The sequence below is a fragment of the Lutra lutra genome, chromosome 17 (assembly GCF_902655055.1).
Source record: "Lutra lutra chromosome 17, mLutLut1.2, whole genome shotgun sequence".
Lineage (NCBI taxonomy): Eukaryota > Metazoa > Chordata > Mammalia > Carnivora > Mustelidae > Lutra > Lutra lutra.
In genome coordinates this window covers 50,568,188-50,588,993 of record NC_062294.1, presented here as the reverse complement: position 1 = coordinate 50,588,993, position 20,806 = coordinate 50,568,188, and the positions used below count along the sequence as shown (strand labels likewise).

The window sequence follows — 20,806 nt, the reverse complement described above, 5'->3', positions numbered from 1 at the left end:
GGGGCCTTTACTAACTGCCGCACAGCAAGAAAGAGGGAGCTAAGGTTGGGACCCAACCCCCACCCGACTCCGCAGTCTGAAGAACAGTACTTATTCTGCATTGACCTTTGTGTTTACATGGGTGGGTCCATCTCTCTGTAGCTTTGAACCCTGAAAGAGCAGAGACCAGACCTGCTCTGCTCACCTGCATATCCTGTACCCACGGAGGCGGTGAGGAACAAGAAGCAAGGAACAAAACAAAACAAAACAAAAGGTCCTTCCTGTGGAATTTCCATTCTAGAAGGTGGGCGGGTAGTGTGTGTGTATGGATAAGCATGTATTTCTTTTGGAGTACCAATAGATAAAAGTCAGTTTTGAAAGTCTGCCAGGAAAAGCCATTGCTTGTCAGGCCTTTGGGAATATTTGCCCCATCTCCATTCCATCAAAGAGGCAGCTACACTCAGGGGATGGGACTTGTCGAAGGTTACAAAGGCCACTTGGTGGCCAAAATGGTTGAAGTACATATGGGTGACCATCCTTCTTTTTTAAGATTTTAGTGCTTGCTCATTAAAAATAATAAAACAGTAACAGCGGGATACCTGTCTGGCTCAGTTGGTAAACACATGACTCAATCTCGGGGTTGTGAGTTCAAATCCTACATTGGGCATGGAGCCTATTTAAAAAAACAAAACTAAACAAAATAACAGTTAACAATAAATTGAGCATTTACTGCATGCCAGACTCTTCTCGGCAACTCACTTAATCCTCAGAACCTTGAGAGCCTATTAGATATATAGATACTATTATGCCCATTTTACAGATGGAGAAACTGAGGCACAGAGATGTTAAATAACTTGCCTCAAGTAAGTTAATAAGTAGCAAAGCCAGATTTAAGTTCAGGCTGCCTAAGAGTCTATGTTCTTAAGCACTGGCCTATATAGCCTGTTTGCTATATGGATTATTTCTAGAAGGGTGCAAAAGGAACTGCTTACCAGAGTGGAAGCTGGGGAAGGGGCAAGGCTGTTGACTTAATAAGTAAATAAATTGTATAATTCGTTAAAGGTGATAGAGACTATGGGGAAAAAACTGAGCTGAGATATGAGGGACTTGGGTGGGATGGGGGAGCGGAGTGATCGGGGATGGTCTAATTGAGAAGATAGCATTTGAACAGAGATCTGAACGAGGTGGGGGAGGGAGGCTTGTGAATGTCTTGGGGGGACGGACAGCAGTGGTGAGAGGAGCCAGGGTGGTGGGCAGAAAATGGTAGGGCCCACCACATTGCATGGGACGTCATGGGCCTTGGTGACAATTTTGATTTTTACTCTGAGGGAGGTGGGCGACATGGGAGAATTCTTACCACAAGAGGGACTTGGGTTTTTCCCAGTGGGAGGGGGGAGGGAGAGAGGAAGGTGAAAGGATTAACAGCTCTACTGAGATATAATTCACCTATCATAAAATTCACCCATATAAGTGTAGCGTTCAGCGGTGTTTCATATATTCACACAGTTGTGAATATTTCCATCCCAGTAAGAAATTTTGCACCCTTAGCTGTCATCGTCCACTATCCCCCCGCCCCTGGAAACCACTCATCGGATTCTCTCTCTGTACCTGTATATTGGCCTATTCTGGACATTTAATATCAATGGAATTAGGCAATACATGGCCTTTTGGGACCAACTTCTTTGATTTAGCATGATGCTCTCAAAGTTCAGCCCGTAGCAGCACGTGTCAGTACTTTGTTTCTTTTTACTGCCAAATGCTATCCCACAGTCTGGACAGACCACATTTCGTTTTTCCACTCATCCGTTGATATTTGGGTCATTTCCACTTGGGGGCTATTATGAATCATGGTGCCATGAACGTTCATGTACAAGTCTTTGTGTGGATGTATGTTTTTGGGGTTTTTTTAAGGTCGGTTCCTAGGAGTGGAATTGCAGGGTCATATGGGGACCTTAACCTTTTGAAGAACTGTCAGACTGTTCTGCTGCTGAATGAATGCAGAATGACTGCTACAGTGGCCGCAACATTTTACTTCCCACCACCAGTGTGTGACGGTTCCAATTTTGCCACCTCCTCGCTAACATTTGCTATTATCTGGGGACTTCGTCTCCACAGGATCCCTCTGGCTGGTCTGTGGGGACCAGGATGAGAGAAGCCAGTGAGGAATGGTGGCTGGACCAGAGTGTGGAGAGCAGAGGAGGTGAGAAGTGACTGCATTGGGCACAGCCGGAAGCTGGCATTAATGGCATTTGTCACGAGATCAGTGGTGTGAGAGAGGGAGGGAAGTTAAGAGTTACTATCAGATGGTTGGGACTGCAGTAGGAAGAGGGTTTGGCAGGTGGAATCTGGAGCTCGGTGTCATACCCATCAGACATCCAGCTGGAAATAGACAATAGGCGATGGGGTATTCGACCTTAGAGTTACTGTTGGCATTCGTTGCACACTTCTTGAATAATTAAAGCTAGAACTGAAGCCAAATCCAGGGTCTCAGTTTCCTCCTCCAAAAAATGGGCACAACAATACCATGGACTCCTAGGCTGTCACGAGGCTGGGGCCATTCCTTTGCGGCACAAGACAGCATTGCACACCTGGAAACTAAAGTTATGCTGGTGGAAAGACGGCTGAGGTTTGCAGCTCCGGCGAGAAATGGAGGTTATGAACGGTTCGAGCAGCGTCGGTCAGTCCGTCTCCCCCGCCCCCCAGCGTCTGGCTGCCGTCAGGGAGGGGGATAGGAGACTGGGTCGTCACCCTGTCTTCCCCCACTCTAAGCTGGGTTTCCTCCTAGGGGGCGGCCCGGGCCAAAACTGCTGATGGAAACCAGCTGCGGGAGGCGCAGAGGCTCGGCGCAAGCCCAGGCCCCTCCCCGGCGCCGGCAGACCCCGTTAAGGGGGAGGACGAGGGCGCCCTAGCTCCCCTCCCCCTTCTGCAGCCGGGCCCGGGGCCCTGGCACGTCCGGAGCGCCTGATGCTTTCCAGATGTTAGCCCGGTTCCCCTCCCCCACCTGGGCCCGTTGCCACTGCGGGGTTGAGGGCGGGGGAGTCAGGGTCTGATACCCTCATATCAAATCGCTGCCAGGCACCTGGGCCGGCGTCCCCTTCTAGCCGGTCTCGCTTCCCCATGCAGTCGGTAAAAACCGAATTTGGATGGGCTGACTGCGTAGAGAGCCCCCCCTTTCCCCCAACACCCGCCGCTCGGGACACGCCTCCGCCAGCCCACGCCCCTAATGGTCAGCCCCAGGACGCGCCTCTTCGGAACCCCGCCCCAACCACGCCCACCAGAGCGCCCGGGCCACGCCCCTGGGGCGCGCCCTGCAGGCCCCGCCTCCGCCACCAGCCCCTGTGGGCCGCGCGGTGTGCGAGTTCGTTCGTCTTGTTCGCTTCTGTGTTTCTAGGTGTCTGCGTTTCTCGGTCCCTGTCTCTGACTCTCTATATTACTTTTCTTTTTAAAAGATTTTATTTATTTGACACAGAGAGAGAGAGCACAAGCAGGCAGAGCGGCATGCAGAGGGAGAGGGAGAAGCAGGTTTCCCGCTGAACAGGGAGCCCGAGGTGGGACTCGATCCCAGGACTCTGGGATCATGATCCCAGTGGAAGGCAGCCGCTTAATAACTGAGCCACGCAGGCGCCCCTGACTCTCTACATGTCTGTGTGTCTCTCCTATACACTGCACGTCTCTGTCTCTGCCCTCCTCTGCCTGTCTCTGGTGCACCTACTCCCTAGGTCTCCATCTCTCCAAATTTCTGTCTCTGCCTCTCTTTCTGCCACACAGCCTCTCTCTGCAACTCTCTACCCCCTCTCTTTGAACTTCTCTTGTCCCAGTCCATCTTCAGTTCTCTCCCTCTGGCCTCCAGCCCCCGCCACCCTTCTGTGTCCTGGTCTTCCTCCGGGGTCTGCAGCTTGCCCTCCCAACTTCCACCTCCGCCTAAGGCTTCGGCGTCGGCGGGCCACGGGCGCCCCCGTGTGGCCATTAGGGGGCACTCGCGAGAGGCCCGAGGGCTGAGTGTGGGCGCCCGCAGGCATGTGCCCAAGGCTGGAGAGACACCGTGGGTGCCCCTGGGTGACACCGGGGAGTGGCGTGTGACGCCAAGAGACTGTGTGAGTGTGTACTACCGTGAGATCGTGCATGACGCCAGAGGTTGGTGTGTGGCTGTGTGACCTTGGGAGGTTTTGTGACTACCAACCAAAGGGTATGACTGTGAAACAGACTGTGTTACACTGAGAGGTTGTGTGCGATGGTGTCTGTGAGATGGGAGAGATGACGCGTGGGTGACTGCGTGGGACCCCTTAAGGTAGGGTGTGCCTGAGACACTATTCGGGGGACCGGTTGAGACATTAAGAGACTACGTGAGAGCGAGAGTTTGTGTGGCACAGTGTGCAACATGGGGAGGACATGAGTGCTTTGTGTGTCACACGGCAGATGATGTGTGACAGAGAGTGAGATCGGATGAGTGGGACACACTCAGAGGTGGTGTGAGAAGGCGGTGTGACAGGTCCCAGGGGGGTGGGGGTGACAGAGGGACCATGTGAGTATGACAGTATATGTCAGCCACATTGACGGACTCTGAGAAACTGTATGACTCTGTGTGGCACAGATCGTGTGGGATAGTGAAAGACTGTCACAGTGTTGTGACAGCGTATGAGGGCGTGTGTCACTGTGTGGGGCCCTTGGAGATGGGAAGATGAGCGAGATCTTGTGCCTGTAAATGTGTGCGCCACAAGAGACTGCAGGGTGAGGTTGGGGACGGCTGTGTTCGGTGTGGACTGCGCAAGGCTTAGCAGGAGCTTGTGTGCGTGACAGTGTGTGGAGGGGACACTCTGTGAGGGACTGTGTGAGACTGTGTGTGACACCAGCAGATTGTGCAAGAGCAAGCATGACTGTATGGGGGGGGTCACTGGACGTGTGATTGTGTGTCACCATGTAACACCACAGAATGTTGTGGTTGTGTGACAGTGCTCCCAAAGATATCATGTGAGTAATTCCATGTCACCGTGTGAGACCCTGATAAAAAGTGTGGCGGAAGTTGCTGTCAGGTATGAGACCCAAGTTTCAGCTGCCTGCGAATGTGTGTGATGGACGTCTCGAGAGATTGCGCGTGACACTGGGTGAAATTCTGTTCGCACACGGGACAGTCTAAGATAGGATATCTGTGCTTGTGCGAGGTGGCATGGACGCTTTGTGGCAGTTTGAGGGGCTCAGTGGCTGTAGCACTGTAGGACCCTGTGTGTGGAGCGTGTGGGTTGGTTGTGAGACAGGTAGTGTGCGTCTCTGTGTGAGGGGCTGGGGTGGGGTGACACAGGTGGCAGGCGTGACAGGGTGGGAAAGCACATGTGATGGAGTGACAGGCTGTGCAGGACTCACAGGAGAGGTTTTTGTGATGTGGAATAAGGACAGGGTGTGGGGCACACTGGGGGAGACTGTCTTTTCCTGAGAGAGAGAGAGTGTGTGTGAGTGTGCGCACGCGCGTGTGTGAGTGTGTGTTCCAGAGGGACAGAGACTGAGGCAGAGGCAGAGACTGAGAGGGGAGATTGGGAGAGAGAAAGGGGGAGAGCAAGAGACACCCAGAACAGGAGCGACAGAGACACAGAAACAGAAAGACAAAGAAGGGGACAGACAGAGGGGACCCACAGAGACAGACCTGAGGCAGCCAGGGCGCTGAGAACAGCGGCAGTGGCAGCAGGAGGAGGCGGGCCCTCAGGGGCTAAGCCCCGGGGGAGGGGGTGGGGCGGGACTGGGGGTGGGGGGGACCCAGACGCTTTCTCCCAGCCACCGCCACCTGCCCGCCATCCTAGCCCGGAAGCAGCAACAGGTAGGAGGCTCGGATCTTCACCGCACAGCTAATTCCTCTGCCCGATTGCAGCCTCGGTCTGACTGCCTGGAAATGAACGAATGAGTGAGTGAATGAATGACTTTCTACTTCTGCGTCTCCACCAGTATGTCTCTCCCCCAGCTCCTCCAATGGCTCCCTCTCTCCATTCCCCTGTCCCTTCTCTCCTCTGTCCCTTTATCTCCGCTGTGCCTCACTCTGCCCCTCCATTTGTCCATCTCTCTCTCCTTTCCCACCCCCTTACTCCATCCCTCCAAGACCCTCCACCCCCCCTTCTCTGTCCCCGCTCTGTCCCTTTGTCCCCCTGGATCAACCTGTCCCTTTCTTTATAGCCCTATCTGTCCTCCCCTCCCTCTACTCCTTTCGTGGCTCCATCCCTTCGTCTCTCCTCCCGCTGCCCAGTCTATTTCTTCTGGGCCTCAGTCTATCCCTCTATCACTTAGTCCTCTCTCTCCGACCCTCCATTAGTCCCTCCATCCTCTCTGCCCCTCTCCCAGTCGTGCCTGGGTTACCCGCCCTCCCCCCCTCCCCCAGCCCTCTCTCTGGCTGCTAATGAGCAGAGGAGCCTTTGAGGTGGCCAGGGCTGGGGTGGGGGAGCTCCCCAAGGGGGCCGGAGGGGGCAGCTGCTGCCAAGGCCCTAATGAGGCCCCCTCTGCGCCTTTCCCGCCGCGATCTTAATTCCATGTTCTCCCCGGAGCCACCGCTAATTGGCCTGGGGAGGGCCCCCCTCCTGGCTCCTGCTCTATCCGCCAGGGGGCTGAGGACACCTGGATCCCGATCCAGCACCTGTGGCCCTGTTCTCCTGTCCCTCCTTCCACCTGCCTCTAGGTACCCCATCCTATGTACCCCTCCACCATCTTCCCATGCCCCTCTCCTCCCCGTTCCTCTGTCCCTCCTTTGGCCTGCCTCTTGGTCTCCCATCTGTACGTCTCCTCATTCCTCTTTCTCTGTTTTCCTGTCCCTCCCTCCATACGCTCTTCCACCCACAAGCCTGTCGCCGGGTCCCACTATCACTGCCACCCTTACCTGGGGGCTCAGACTTGCCCCAGTCTAACCCTCTCGGCCCCCCACTCCCGCCCGGCTTTTAAACTCTTCCCCGCCCTCAGCCATGTCCAACAACATGGCCAAGATCGCGGAGGCCCGCAAGACCGTGGAACAGCTGAAGCTGGAGGTGAACATCGACCGCATGAAGGTGCGGGGTGGAGGTGGGGAGGAAGGCGTGGGCTCCGGGGCTGGGGTCTGGACCGGGCGCCGCCCGGGTGGGGCCCGTGGGAAGATTCCCTTCGGAACTGGGCTGGACCCGGGGACGGGACTCGGGCAGGGGGCGTGGTCACGAAGGGGGCGGAGCCGGGCCCGGGGAGGGGGGGTTGGGGGCGTGCCCGAGCAAGAGGCGGGGCCTTGGGCGGCCGACGGACGGACATCACGCGGGCGCCCCCAGGTGTCGCAGGCGGCGGCCGAACTCCTCGCCTTCTGCGAGACGCACGCCAAGGACGACCCGCTGGTGACGCCGGTACCCGCCGCGGAGAACCCCTTCCGCGACAAGCGCCTGTTTTGCGTTCTGCTCTGAGTCTTCCTGACCGCTTACCCTCCCCTGCCAAACTATGGATCCAATAAACGTGGTGACTGTGGTGGGACACGTGCTTTGGGGGAAAGTGAGGCACGCCCAGAGCTTGGGACCGTCATGGAGGAACCTGCGTCCCTTCTTATCTCTTCTGAGTGTGTGTGGAGTGTGTTGGGGGGCGAGGATTCGCAGGGTGTGTGGGGCGTGGTGTGTGGGCGCAAGGCTTGCGCGGGAGGAAATGCGGTCTCTGGGCTCTGACCTCCACAGAGCACTCCACGATCCTGAATTTATTTAATCATTTCCATAGCCCCAGAAGGCAGCTGGCTGCTTGTATAGTACCCATTTTGCAGATGAGGAAACTGAGCCAAAGGAGTTCCCTTATTCCAAGTCACAGAGCTAGGAGGTAATGGGGTGAGGTCCATGGCCTCTAGCGCTGAATCTCCGAACCCCTGAGCCTCTCTCCTCTCTTGGCCTGTAGATTTTTAGGAGTCCCTGTGCTCGTCACCTCTTTCTCATCTCCCTGAATGACCAACCCCTGCCGCAGGCTTACCTCTGACCATAGCACTGATCTCTTGTTTGCTGTTCATTCATTTCTGTGGTAGCTGCTGTGCGACCAGTCTCGTTGGGTGAAGCTAGGAACCTGGTTGTGACTGAGACAGCCCTGGCCTTGCCGTCTTGGGGCTCAGAAACCCTTGGGAGGGAGACAGACCTATCCCCAAGATAATGGTGACCCCGAGCGGGCAGGGCTGGGGTGGGGGAGCTCAGAGGGTATACTTGACTCAGCTTAGGAATCAGGGAGGACTTCCTGGAGGAGGGGACATCTGAGCTGAGACAGGGTGATAATAAAACTTGGGGACCAGGAGTGGCGCCTGGGTGGTTCAGTCGGTTAAGGTCTGTCTTCAGCTCAGGTCCTGGGATCAAGCCCCACATTGGGCTCCCTGCTCAGTGGGAAACCTGCTTCTCCCTCCCCTGCTTCCCCTGCTTGTGATGTCTCTCTCTCTCTCTGTCAAATAAATAAATAAATAAATAAATAAATAAATAAATAAATAATCTTTTAAAAAATCTTACAACCTGGGGACCAGGAGGAGAGAGAAACATGGCTAGAGGGGGAGGAGACAAATTAATACGTACTATTCTTTCCTTCAACAATTATTTCTTTGTCCTGAGGACACAGGGAGGACTGTGACAGCTCTGGTTCCTGCCCTGTGTTTCTCAGTTCACACATGGGTGGCCCACAGGGCATTTCTAGCCTGCAGTTCTATTTATTTCATCTTTTATTTATTCATTTATTTTTGGTTCTTTACTTTTGGCCTACATAATGTTTTTAAAATGTTCTTGACTTAGTGACCCAATGGAAAAATAGGAGTCCTTTGCTTAAAAGTCCTTATTTCCAGCTTCTCCCAAAGTGGAAGTGTGGGTGATCTCAGACCCGTATCCTCCTCAGGGTGACCAGAGACTGGGAGGTGGGACCTGGGCTTTTCAGCTCTCCAAAGTCAACACCATGCCCCAACATCTCCTGCTTAAGAAGCCTCAGTGCTGGGTGTTATTTTTCATGGAGCCTGAGTCAGGGGCTTCTTAGAGTGGAATGTATCACGTCCTGAATGTCTGCTGAGATGAGATGAAGAGGTGCCTGGGTGGCTCAGTCGGTTGGGCGTCTGCCTTCCGCTCAGGTCATGATCCTGGGGTCCTGGGATCGAGTCTCACATGAGGCTCCCTGCTCAGCAGGAAGACTGCTTCTCTCTCCTCCTGCTGCTCCCCCCTGCTTGTGCTCTCTCTCCCTCAAAGAAATACATTAAAAAATCTTAAAAGGAAATGAGATGTAGATTGGGTGAGCTGTGGGTTTGATCAATTACTTTACCAGGTTGGCTGGAGGGCCATGGGGTTAGAGACCCCCTCCCGTCTCCTCATCCCCACTTACTCTTTTCTCCGGAATAACACCTGTGTTCCCCAGCCTGGGGCTAATGGGGACCAGACCCCTGAGAATCTGGATGGAGCTGGCTCACTGGGCCTTGTGTGTTTCTGGTGAGTGCTCCATTATTCACATTGGATTAGGGTCCCCTGGGCCCCAACTCTGAGCTTCCTGTTGGGTTGAGGCAGGACCAGCTGTAATTACATCTCCCTCCTACCTCCCACCCCTCTGAGCTGGCTCCAGGCCAACTTGCATCATGTCTGTGGTAGCCCCAGGGGACACTGGGGACAGAGAGAGCCAAGGATGAGCTGGGGGGCGGAGTGGAGCTGGGGAGTAGGGTTACTGGGAGGGAAGTTGCCAGGGGATTCTGGAATTTCTCAGACACAGCATCCTTACATCCTAGAACCTGAGATGCAGAGGAATCTAGAATTGCGGACCTCAGAGGGCTGGAATTCTGGAGTATTTCAACCCTGTGGGGCCAGAATCTTGTTCCTTTGTCCGGCTGGGACCCAGAGCTCTGCAACTTCAGGAATGTAAGGATTTCCTGAGCCTAGACTGTTGGGATTTAGATCCTTTTAGAGCTGAAATCGTGGGGCTGTGTATTGTGGATCCTTCCTCCTTTACATTCCTGGTCTTGGGGAATGGAAGTCAAAAGAAGCAAGGGGGCTGGATGAAGGGAGGGCTGGCAGGATGGAGGTCTACCTGGAGGAGGCGTGGGAGGGAGGCGGGGGGTGGGGGCGGATGCTGGATGAGCTAGACAGGGCAGGTCCTGGGTGACCAGCATCCGCGCATGCAAACCTGGGTAATCTTGTTAGCGGGTATGACTGTAGTACCAGCTTCTGGTCACCGGGCATTCTTTCCGGCCAGCCTCCCCTGTGAGGTCAGCTCTGGGGTCGAGCCAGGCCAAGAGGCAGAGAGGGCACCACCTGAGGAAGTGCTTGCTGCTAGCAGTCCCGTCCCACTTCACCCCAAACCCTGAAGGGCGCTAGGCTGCCCCTCCCAGCAGCTGTCTGCCCTTTGCACTCCACATGCTCTGAGCCGTGCTGGGCTCTGCTGAGGGGGGTTAGGGGAGGGGTGGCCCCAAGTCACAACTATGACCATCACTTATTAGAGTCCCGTTTCTGAAGCCCCACCTCAATCCTCAGATGACCCCCCCAAAGGAGTCTGTTTACCCCCATTTTATAGGCATGGAGTCAGGCACAGGGAAGTGACAGCACCTGGCCAGTTGGGGCTTGGGGTTGGAGTGGACCCTGATGGATGAGGGTTTAGGAGGGATTGGAGGTGTTGGAGGGGGGCCTGAAGGACAGAAGTGAGGTTATCTCAGGGGAGGGGCCCAGGCCAGGCAAAGGCAGGGTGGGGATGGCAAGAGTAGAGCCCCTTGGAGCAGGGATGAGAAGCAGAGGCTGGCAAGGGCCCATTTGGGGTGTAGGAGAGGGTGGTGGGCAGAGACAAATGGCCTCTGTCTGAAGGCTTTGGCACCTGGCAATGAGGGACAGGTCAGGATGGTCACAGAGCAACTTCCTGCAGCAGTGCAAGGACACAGGTAGACAGGTAGGCTTCGCAGGTGTGAGCAGGAGATGGGATGTGCGGGAGCACCTGCGCTCCTTAGTGTGCGTGTGGGCGGGGAGGGGTACGAGGTGGGGCCAACCTCTTCCCAGGGCAGGGTCAGGACACCAGGGAGTCAGAAGGTCAGGCCCCGGGGTGAGCAGGGTCTTAGCTCAGGGGCAGGTCCGGAGGGGGGCCTGGGCAGGCAGCTGGAGGCACTGGCCAGCAAGCAGGCTTGGGAGAGGCCCAGGGCTGCGGATGACTCAGTGGAGGATTTCTGAGCTCAGGCTCCTGCTCTGCCCTTCCTTGCCACTTGGGAACACGCGTCCATCAGATGGTGCCCTCAGAGCTCCTCTGCACCCCCCACCCTCAGCACCCTGGAAGTGGGTGAGAGTTTGTCGAATGAATAGTAACAGTGCTAGCAGCTGGTTTGAGGGCTTTCTGGAGGCAGGCAGGGGGGACTCGGTCCCTAATCTTCCCACCACACCCCCAACAGGGGCAAGGCAGCCACGCCACAAAGAACATCCAGGCTGAGCCGGGGAAGTTGTTGTCCAGAGTCTCACAACACAGCAAGTGACTGGTGAGGGGCAGGAGGGGTGCTTCCAAAGCTGCTCTCTTCCCCCCGTGCCAGGTAGTCCCTCCGTGCAAACACACACACACACACACACACACACACACACACACACACACACACACACGGAGACACAGCCATAAAGAAACCCATGGGCCCACAGTATAACCACGCACTCACAGACCCACAACGAGGTGGACAAAGGAACACAGATGTAAGGTAAGATGTAAGAAAATCATGCCCACTCACAGCCACGGTGCCCACAAGCACACACATTCACGGTGCTGTCTAAAATCGCCGGTGGGGGGCGCCTGGGTGGCTCACTGGGTTGGGCGTTTGACTCTTGGTTTCAGCTCAAGTCATGATCTCTGGGGTTCGTGGGATTGAGCCCCATGTTGGGCTCCACACTCAACGGGGAGTCTGCTCGTCCCTCTCCTTCTGCTCCTCCCCCTACCTCGGATAGATAGATAGATAGATAGATAGATAGATAGATAGATAAAATATTTTTTAAAAGATTTTATTTATTGAACAGAGACACAGCAAGAGAGGGAACACAAACAGGGGTAGTAGGAGAGAGAGACGCAGCCTTCCCGCAGAGCAGGGAGCCCCATGTGGGGCTCGATCCCAGGACCCTTGGTTTATGACCTGAGCCCAAGGCAGACACTTATTGACTGAGCCACCCAGGCGCCCCAATAAATAAATATTTTTTTTAGATTTTATCAATTATTTGACAGAGAAAGACACACAGTGAGAGAGGGAACACAAGCCTGGGGAGTGGGAGAGGGAGGAGCAGACCTCCAGCTAGGCAGGGAGCCAGATGCAGGGCTTGACCCGAGTCGAGGGATCATGACCTGAGCTGAAGGCAGACGTTTAATGACTGAGCCACCCAGACGCCCCAAGAAAAATATTTTTAAAAAATGCTCACTTCAGTTCCGCAGGCCCCACTAATGTCACACAGACCCACGCCTGAAGTTCACGTGTCCGCCACAGCCCCTTGCATGCCCCCTCCCTGGTGCCCATCTTCCCCTCCCAGGTACTGTGCCAGCCATTCCCGGTTGTCCCTGGGCCGCCCTCCTTCCTCTGCCCCTGTCCACAGTCCTTCTGGGGATTCCTGAGTCCTATTCAAGCCGTGGGAGAGAAGAAGGGAGGCTGATTCACCCTCCCGGAGCTGTTCCTTCCCACACTCCCCTCCACTCCCAGTCCTGGAAGCTGCCCCCTCACAGCCCAGCTGGAGTGACTTCTCACCCCCAAGACACCTGAGGGAAGAGGAACCCTTTGTGGCCCTGGCTGTGGGTGTGGTCACAGATGGGCAGGATGCCAGGGTTCTGGAAAATGAGTGGAGGGGGTCCAGCACTGAAATCAGCCTTGGGGACCTCTCATTAGAGTCGCTGGCTCCCCCACCTGCCCCGGAGCATATGACGGACGGCAGGGATGCGGGCCCTCCTGGCCCCCAGGGGTACAGGTGGATAAACTGAGGCCTGGAGGGGGGCAGGGTGCCAGAGGCCAGGCTACACTGGGCCTGGGAGCCGAGTGGACTTCCTGAATGCTCATCGGTCCCTGGTGGGGACAGGAAGCCAGGGGGAGGGAGGCTCCAGGAGCCAGAGCTGCCCCGCCCCGCCCCCCCAACTCCCCTGATGCTGCCACAGGACATAAGCCCGCCAGGCATCATCCCTCATTAATATCATATAACTTCCTGAGTTCCCGCTGGTCTGCCTGGGGATTGCAGAAACCAGAGCAGTGGGGGGAGCCGCAGAGCCAGGAGGCCCGAGGCCCATGCCCTCCAGGCACCTCCCCAAGCCCCTGGCTGGAGCTGAGGCCGGAAGCTGGGGTGCTGCTGCGCATGGGTGATAGGGAGAGGGGGAAAGGGGTGAGGCACTTGTGGTCACCGAGGGGCTTGGGTGCAGAAAGGGGAAGTCTGCAGCTACCCAGTGTCCAGCCTTGGCATCGGGAACATCCCCTCCAGGGCTCAGACGTGACACATGTGTGCACGCGTGCTTCTTGTCACAGAGAGGGCTCTGGCACGGGCCACTGGCCATGGCCGGCTGCCTGGCCCATGAGGCTGGGGTTACCCCATGGTACAGATGAGGAAACTGAGGCACACCGGCTTCTCGGTCTCACCCAGGTCATCACGCTGCAAAGAGGTAGTGGGACGGGGACAGGAACTCACGTCAAATGAATGAGCCCCCGAGTTTGTAATCTCTCCACTTAAACTGCCTCCCTCAGAAATAAGGGGCGTCTGAGAGGGGCTCTGGCCCTTCTGTGTGGGGGGGGGTTGCATGGGAAGCCATTGACTCCGTGGGGCGGGGGCTGTGACCACTGTGTGGGCAGCAGGGACATGAGGGCTGAGCACACGGGCCTGGGGGTGGTGGCTGGGGTGTGTTTGGGGAGGTGTGGGAGAATTGGACATGATAGTGATCTTGGAGTCCTGAATGGCTGTCTGTGGCCAAAATATTAAAATATTATTCCTGGAAGTCAAGGTCTCCGGGGCTTGGCCTGGGGCCTAGGCTTGCTGGAGTGAGAAGCAAGAGGGTGGGAGGGCACTCCCCCCTTGATGCTCTTGGAAGTCCTGGGGCCTGTCCCCGGCAGACTACTGGACACCAAAGCCCTCCTCCCCGGAATCTGTCTCCCCAAGACTCGGCCGGGTCGATAGGCTTGCACCCTAGGACAAGCTCTAGGGACTGGCGTTCTTTCTCGAGCCCCACCATCTCCTTCCCGGCCTTCTGGAAGGAGCGAATTGTATCTGGGGAAGCAGAAATCTCAGTAGTGGCTGAAAAACACTACATCGGCGAAGAATTTCCTAGTCATTTCTCAATCCCTGGGCAATGTCCTAACCCCGGGGCCTCAAGCCCAGAATAGATCCCAGAGGCCACCCACAGACAGCCTCTTGGACTGGCCAGCTGTGCCCCTCAGGTCTTGGTGTGCTCCAGGGTGCAATGACTCAGGGATCCCCATGCGGCCCAAGATGCTGGGGAGGAGCAGAGAAGGGCAGAGACCTAGGTGTGGGGAAGCGGCAGGTGGCTCAGGGAATGAGACCAGGAGAGGAAGCAGGGAGGGAAGGAGAGTGGACTGGGCTGCACTGGGCAGGAGAGTTGGAGGGAGTGGGCCAGGGAAGGGGGGAGGAAGCAGGGGGGGCCCTCTGGAACAGGCAGGGGGAGAGAAGGCGGGGCAGTCAGAGGAAATGAAAAAGCTGGGGCGAGCAGGCTAGATGAGAAGGGAGGAGGGAGGAGGGAGGGAAGTAAGGAGCAGCTTTCTCGAAGAGGCAGAGACCGGTAGAGCCAGCAGACCGGAGAGCAGGGCACAGAGGAAGGGACTGAGCGAGAAGGCAGAGGTGTGGTGAGAGCAGATAGAGGGCTGCTGGGGGGAGAGAGGGAGAGGCAGAAGGAGAGACAGGGTGGTGGGCAAGTGGGGGAGAAGGACAGAACTAGGGAGAGGGAAGGACGGAGAGAGGAGGAGAGAGGCAGAGAGCCGGCCAGCCAGCCGCACACACAAGGAGAAGGGGTGGCCCATGGGGAGGGCGGTGGGCATCTGAGCTCCCCCTCTCCCTCACCCCCACCTGCACCCCGGGGACCTCTCTAGTCCAGTCCGCACAGAGGCCGTGGGGCGTGGGGGGATGGCCGACTCGTGCAGGAACCTCACCTACGTGCGGGACTCGGTGGGCCCGGCCACCAGCACCCTGATGTTCGTGGCGGGCGTGGTGGGCAACGGGCTGGCCCTGGGCATCTTGGGGGTGCGGCGACGCTCACGTCCCTCAGCCTTTGCTGTGCTGGTCACTGGGCTGGCGGTCACCGACCTGCTGGGCACTTGCTTCCTGAGCCCGGCCGTGTTCGTGGCCTACGCCCGCAACAGCTCACTGCTGGGCCTGGCCTGGGGCCGGCCCGCCCTGTGCGACGCCTTCGCCTTCGCCATGACCTTCTTCGGCCTGGCCTCCATGCTCATCCTCTTCGCCATGGCCGTGGAGCGCTGTCTGGCGCTCAGCCACCCCTACGTGTACACCCAGCTGGATGGGCCGCGCTGTGCCCGCCTGGCCCTGCCTGCCATCTATGCCTTCTGCGGCCTCTTCTGCGCGCTGCCCCTGATGGGCCTGGGCCAGCACCAGCAGTACTGCCCGGGAAGCTGGTGCTTCATCCGCATGCGCTCCACGGAGGCCGGTGGCCGCGCCTTCTCACTGGCCTATGCCAGCCTCATGGCCCTTCTGGTGGCTGCCATCGTGTTGTGCAACAGCTCCGTCACCCTGAGCCTCTGTCGCATGCACCGCCAGCAGATGCGCCACCAGGGCCCCCCGGTCCCCGGGCCCCGGGCGGGAGAGGACGAGGTGGACTACCTCATTCTGCTGGCCCTCATGACTGTCATCATGGCCGTGTGCTCCCTGCCCCTCACGGTGAGTCCCCCTGGTGCCTGGGGTGGGGGAAGGGGGTCCGGCGGGGGTTGGAGGGAGGAGGGAGGAGGGCAGCCCCCAGCTAGGTCTGCCAGTGGGGTAGTCTAGTTCCCAGATGGGGACGCCGGGGTCCCAAGAGGTCAGAGGCTTAGGGCGCGGTCAGACAGCTCCCAACTTTCTGGAGAGGTGTCTCCCCTCCCAAGCCCTTGGCTCGCCCTTTTCTTATCTGCGGCAACCCCCCCAAACACACCCCAACCTTCCCCCACCCCCTGTAATGGTCATAAGATAATCAGATCCTCCCGTCCTGGAACTGTGGTTCTGTGTCTGCCCTGTGCCCTGCAGTTCACAAATTCTCTCTCAGATCATCTTCAGATGACCTTAGGTACCCCTTCCACAAGCACTTGGCAAGGAGTGGAACCAAGTTCCTGTCCCGTCATTGTTTTTACAGACGGAGGGTGACGGGGCTTGTCCACAGTTACACAGAGCCAGGTCTGGACCTCAGGCTCATCTGATTCCAGAGTCTGATTTCCCCCCAACCTCCCAGCCCTGCCCTCACCCCCCACCTCTGCCAGGGGCTCTCTGGGCCTTGCCCTTTTCGGATAGAGCTCCTGCCTGCCTCCCAGGAATTGGATAGGGGAGCCCCCTGTAATCATCCTTCCTACCTTTCCCCTGCCCTGTACTCTGCGCCGCCTCGGCTTTTCTTTCTGTAAAATGCCAGAGCTGGTCCTCAAAACTTTGGGGGGATTACAGATGACTCACAGGCTGGGAACGTGGAGAGCCATACAGCTGTAGCCCCAGGCCTTACCCCCACGACCTCCGACCTCTAGGCTGGTGGTTTCCTGGGGCTTTCTCTCCCTTTGCTCCCCAGATGCATTTCTCACTTACTTTCGTCATATCTTATTTCCTGCCCCTGCGGCAGGGAACCCCTCCCTCATTCCTGCCAGGAAGCTCTTGGAAGGAGGGGAGTGAGGGCGGGGTGGGTGTTCGGTGGGGGGCAGAGGATTCGGGGGTGCTTCCTGACGCCCCCGCCCTGTCCCCAGATCCGAGGCTTCACTCAGGCCATCGCCCCAGACAGCAGCGAGATGGGGGACCTCCGTGCCTTCCGATTCAACGCCTTCAACCCCATCCTGGACCCCTGGGTCTTCATCCTCTTCCGCAAGGCTGTCTTCCAGAGGCTCAGGCTGTGGTTCTGCTGCCTGGGTCCCAGGCCTACCCACGGCAACTCGCAGGCACCCCTCTCCCGGTCCGTCTCTGGGAGGAAGGACTCAAGGGCTCCCGCCACTCCCAGGGGGAAGGAGGGGAGCCGGGTACCTTTGTCAGCCTGGGGCGAGGGGCCGGGGACACTCGGGCCCCAGGTGCAGCGAGCTGGCAGCACTGTGGGTACATCAACCAAAATGGGGTCCGCAGCCGGCTGCTCCCTCTGCTGACATCGGCTGCCTATGATCTCCTGCCCCCGGCTGCTGGGAGCAGGAGCCCGACGCTCAGGGCCGTGGCTATCTGTGGATGAGCGGAAGTGAGCCCCCGGAGTCCTTGCCTGCCGGAATCCTGACCCCCCTAAATGCAGGGGGGGCAATCAGCTGCTATTTCCCTGTTTCTCCTTCTCTGGGGGTGGCCCCGACAGGCTCTGGGAGAAGAAGGAGGGAGACGGGGACTGTCTGTCCTGGAGCAAAAAAGAACACTTCTCTCAAAATAACCCTGGGTCCAGCCAGCCCAGTCTGGTCCTCGCTTGCCCATCCATCTCACTGTCTAAATATTTAGAAGGCAGAAAAGTTTCCCAGAAGCTTCTGTGCATTCAGGTCGGCTCTGGTTTGGCTTCCGGCTCTGACACACACCAGTTCAGGGTGCCGGGCTGCGCACCCCAAGCCCCCACGAACAGCACAGGTCCTCTCCCAAGCCGCTCTAAAAGTCAGACCCTCTCTGCCTCCTGGGACCCAGCGACTCCTGGATCAGCTCCCGGCCTCCCTTCACTCCTGATTTCCCATCAGACTTGGAAGCCCCCGCCCCCACCCTCCAAGGGGGAGGCCAGAGGAAGGAGAGACTGCTGCACTGCAAGGAGCATGGGCTGGACGCGTACCTGGGTGGGCCGTAAGATGTGGACCGTGGGAGCCCGTGTGTGTGTGTGTGTTGGTGGGGGGATGGAGAAGCTGGAGGACAAAGGCATGGGGGTTAGGGATCCTGGGGTCCCCGCAGGGGACACAGCCTGTCTCTGGATGAGTAGCTGTGGTTTACCTACAAAGCCTGCCCTCACCTCCTGCATTCTCAGAGCCCTCGCAAAAAGGTCATTCATTCATTCAACAGCGAGCAGCCCGACAGACCAGTCCCTGCCCCAGCCTGGACTCTGCTGGGGTGATTTCCAGCCTTCAGGCTTCTCCTGCCCTAAAGAGAGGCCCAAGATCAAGGGTGCTCAGGAGGGAGCCAACTGGCAGAAGGGAAGTGGTGTTTATGGGAAATGGGAAAGCCCTTTTCTCCCCCCAACCCCACCCAGTTCCCCTTTGAGGTTGTTCCAGGGTTGAAAGCCCTTGATCTGGGGTTAAAAGGGTAAATGTGAACCTGGGGACAGGCCAGGTAGGGAGGCATGGGCCTCTGGAGAGATAACAGCACCTTAGCTCTGCTGTCATTGGAGCCTTTCCACAGACTCTGGAATCAAGGTCCAGAGAGGGTAATCGCCAGCCCTAGGTCACACAGCAAGGAGGAATTCTCAGTGGGAAGCTGACCTTTCTGTCTCCAGAAGCCAGCTCCCTTGTTTGCTTACCAACTTTGCCTCTCTGTGCCTCGCCCTCCTTTGGTGCAGAACCGCAATCGATCAGTAATCTAGAATTCAGTTTATAGGGTGGTGTGGAGGATTAACTGATTACCTCTGATAAGCAGCTGAGCACTGGGCCTGACTGGAATAAATACCACAAAAATGTTACAGTTACTGCAATCCTGTTGTTGCTGTTGTGTGTGGCTAGCTGGGCAAATGTGGGCTGAAAAAAAGCAACATTTCCCTCCATGGGTCTTTCCACCGCTATGATTCAAATCACATTACAGAAGAACAAGGGGGTGTCTGGGGGGAGTTAAAGATTGGTCAGGATAACTGGTTTATGGGGTATGGGTTTCCTTTTGGGGTGATGAAAATGTTCTGGAAACCAATAGTGCTGAGGGTTTCATAAGATCGTGAATGTACTAAATGTCTGAATTGTACACTTTCGAATAGTTTATTCTATGTCATGGGTATTTTGCCACAAAAAAAAAAATGTAACACTAAAAAAAAAAAAAATGAGGGTGTTTAGAAACATTTATGAGTCTTGCCAGAATGACGTATTGGTTGAATTTGGTAATGAAAACAGTTGACCTGTTCAAAACCCAAACAGGGCAAGAAGCATCAGGTGGAGTCCTGCCTTTGTCACCAAACCTGCCCAGCCTCTGTGGGGACCAACCCAGAGGGCTCCCCAGAGGGTGATGGGAAAAGGATGGCGTGGGTGGAGGGGCCCCAGAGCGGTATTTGGGGAGGGAGGCGCAGGATAGGGGGCCTGTCTGCCTGTCCAGGCAAGACCGCCAGGGGGCGCTCGCCTCCACGCTTGGTGCCGTCCCAGAAAGTGGGTCAGTCTGTCTCTCCAGCCTCTTAGGGCTCACTAAGTGATGACCGCGCAGGGCTGGGCATTCCATCCCACAGCATCCAAGCCCGGGGTAGGCACTATTATCATCCCCATTTTTTCAGATTCGGTTTAAGGGGTTAGTGAGGCTTCAGCACGGAAGCTGGTTTTCTGCTAGCATTTTCCCTCCAGGCCTAACATCTCAAGAATCCCTCTGCCCTCTGCAGGCCACCACCGCCTCTGGCCTGGGTGTGTACACCCACCTACCAGGTCCGGGGTTTGCAAGCATTTCCTGGCCCATCTATCTCCACACAGCCCCTCCGGGATGATTTGGAAACTCCTCTCTTAGCTTATGATGCTGGGGACATGGCAGTGACAGAGACAGCCCTGGCCCTGCTCTCCTGGGGCTCCGAGTCCAGAGTGGGCAGAGCTGTGAGATGGGGGTGGGATGGGGTGCAATCTAAGGGGACATCGGGGAGGGCTTCCTGGAGGAGGCGATGGCTGAGCAGGACCCGAGGACTGGAAGAAAGAGAGCCTGGGAAAGAGGGATGTTTTGTTGTGCTCACAGTTCTGACTCTGGCCTCCTAGCCGCCTGCTCCTTCATTAACTCAACAGATTCCCTGGAATCTGCTTGGGGCCCAAGGCTGCTCTGCGCCTGCTGGGGATACAGCAGTGACTGACACTGTCTTGGCCCTCTCTCACTCACGTTCCAGTTGGATGACAACTTCGTGATCACAGAACCAAGTATTCCAAGAAGCAGGGGAAAAAAAGAAATTTGTGAGCTGGGTTATGTGCCGAGGTCCTGGCCAAGGGGTTTGCCTAGTGTGGAGCGGGCGTTAGGAAGCTAAGGAGAATGTGTGCATTTATAATTCGTTTTATTCATTTTGGACTTCCTAGAACTGGGCCTGGCCCACAGATGGGACTCAAGCACCATCTGTCTGTCTGTCTGTCTGTCTGTCTCTCTCACACACACACACAGACTGACTGGCTGGTCCCAGGAGTCCCAGCTCTCCGTGGCCTTCAGTAGTCACTGCTGCCCCACCTGCTGGTCAAAGAGGGAGTGACATTTAGAAATGGTCCCAGTGGCCACTACCCTGGGGGTGGGGGAGAAGGGAGGGAACCCTGGGTGGGCACCTCCCGCTGTGTCCCTCGGCTAGTCCCCGCTGAGGACAGGTGTGAGCTGGTCCAGCGGACCCGAGAGCCGGAATTGGAAACGATTCCCACTGTCAGCCTCCTGCTCCGGGCTGGAATCAGCTCCCTCTGGGCCTGCCCCACGTCCATTAGAAGCTCTGAGTGCTGTCTATGTGTCTTTGATTAATAAAGCATGGGAAAGAGAAGACATGATTATTTAATAAAGCAGCCTGTCCAGGAGTAAAAGTCTTTCAAAACACAGGGCCCCAGGGGGAGAACTAATGATAGGAGCCAGAGCCACGTGGGCAGCCTGGGGCGCTTGGGATATGAAGAATC

At 56.9% G+C, this 20,806-nt stretch overlaps 2 protein-coding genes across 2 annotated transcripts; both read left to right on the top strand.

Moving 5' to 3' along the window:
• The first annotated feature begins 6,774 nt into the window (after nucleotides 1-6,774).
• On the top strand, nucleotides 6,775-7,416 carry GNG8 (G protein subunit gamma 8). The gene is made up of 2 exons (XM_047712567.1): nucleotides 6,775-6,995; nucleotides 7,242-7,416. The coding sequence occupies exons 1-2, from the start codon at nucleotides 6,912-6,914 to the stop codon at nucleotides 7,368-7,370; spliced, it is 213 nt and encodes a 70-aa protein (XP_047568523.1). The 5' UTR covers nucleotides 6,775-6,911; the 3' UTR covers nucleotides 7,371-7,416.
• Nucleotides 7,417-14,602: 7,186 nt separating this feature from the next.
• On the top strand, nucleotides 14,603-19,005 carry PTGIR (prostaglandin I2 receptor). Its single transcript, XM_047712374.1, has 2 exons — nucleotides 14,603-15,767; nucleotides 16,805-19,005. Exons 1-2 carry the CDS (start codon nucleotides 15,000-15,002, stop codon nucleotides 17,189-17,191), a joined length of 1,155 nt encoding a protein of 384 aa, XP_047568330.1. The 5' UTR covers nucleotides 14,603-14,999; the 3' UTR covers nucleotides 17,192-19,005.
• The last annotated feature ends 1,801 nt before the right edge of the window (nucleotides 19,006-20,806 follow it).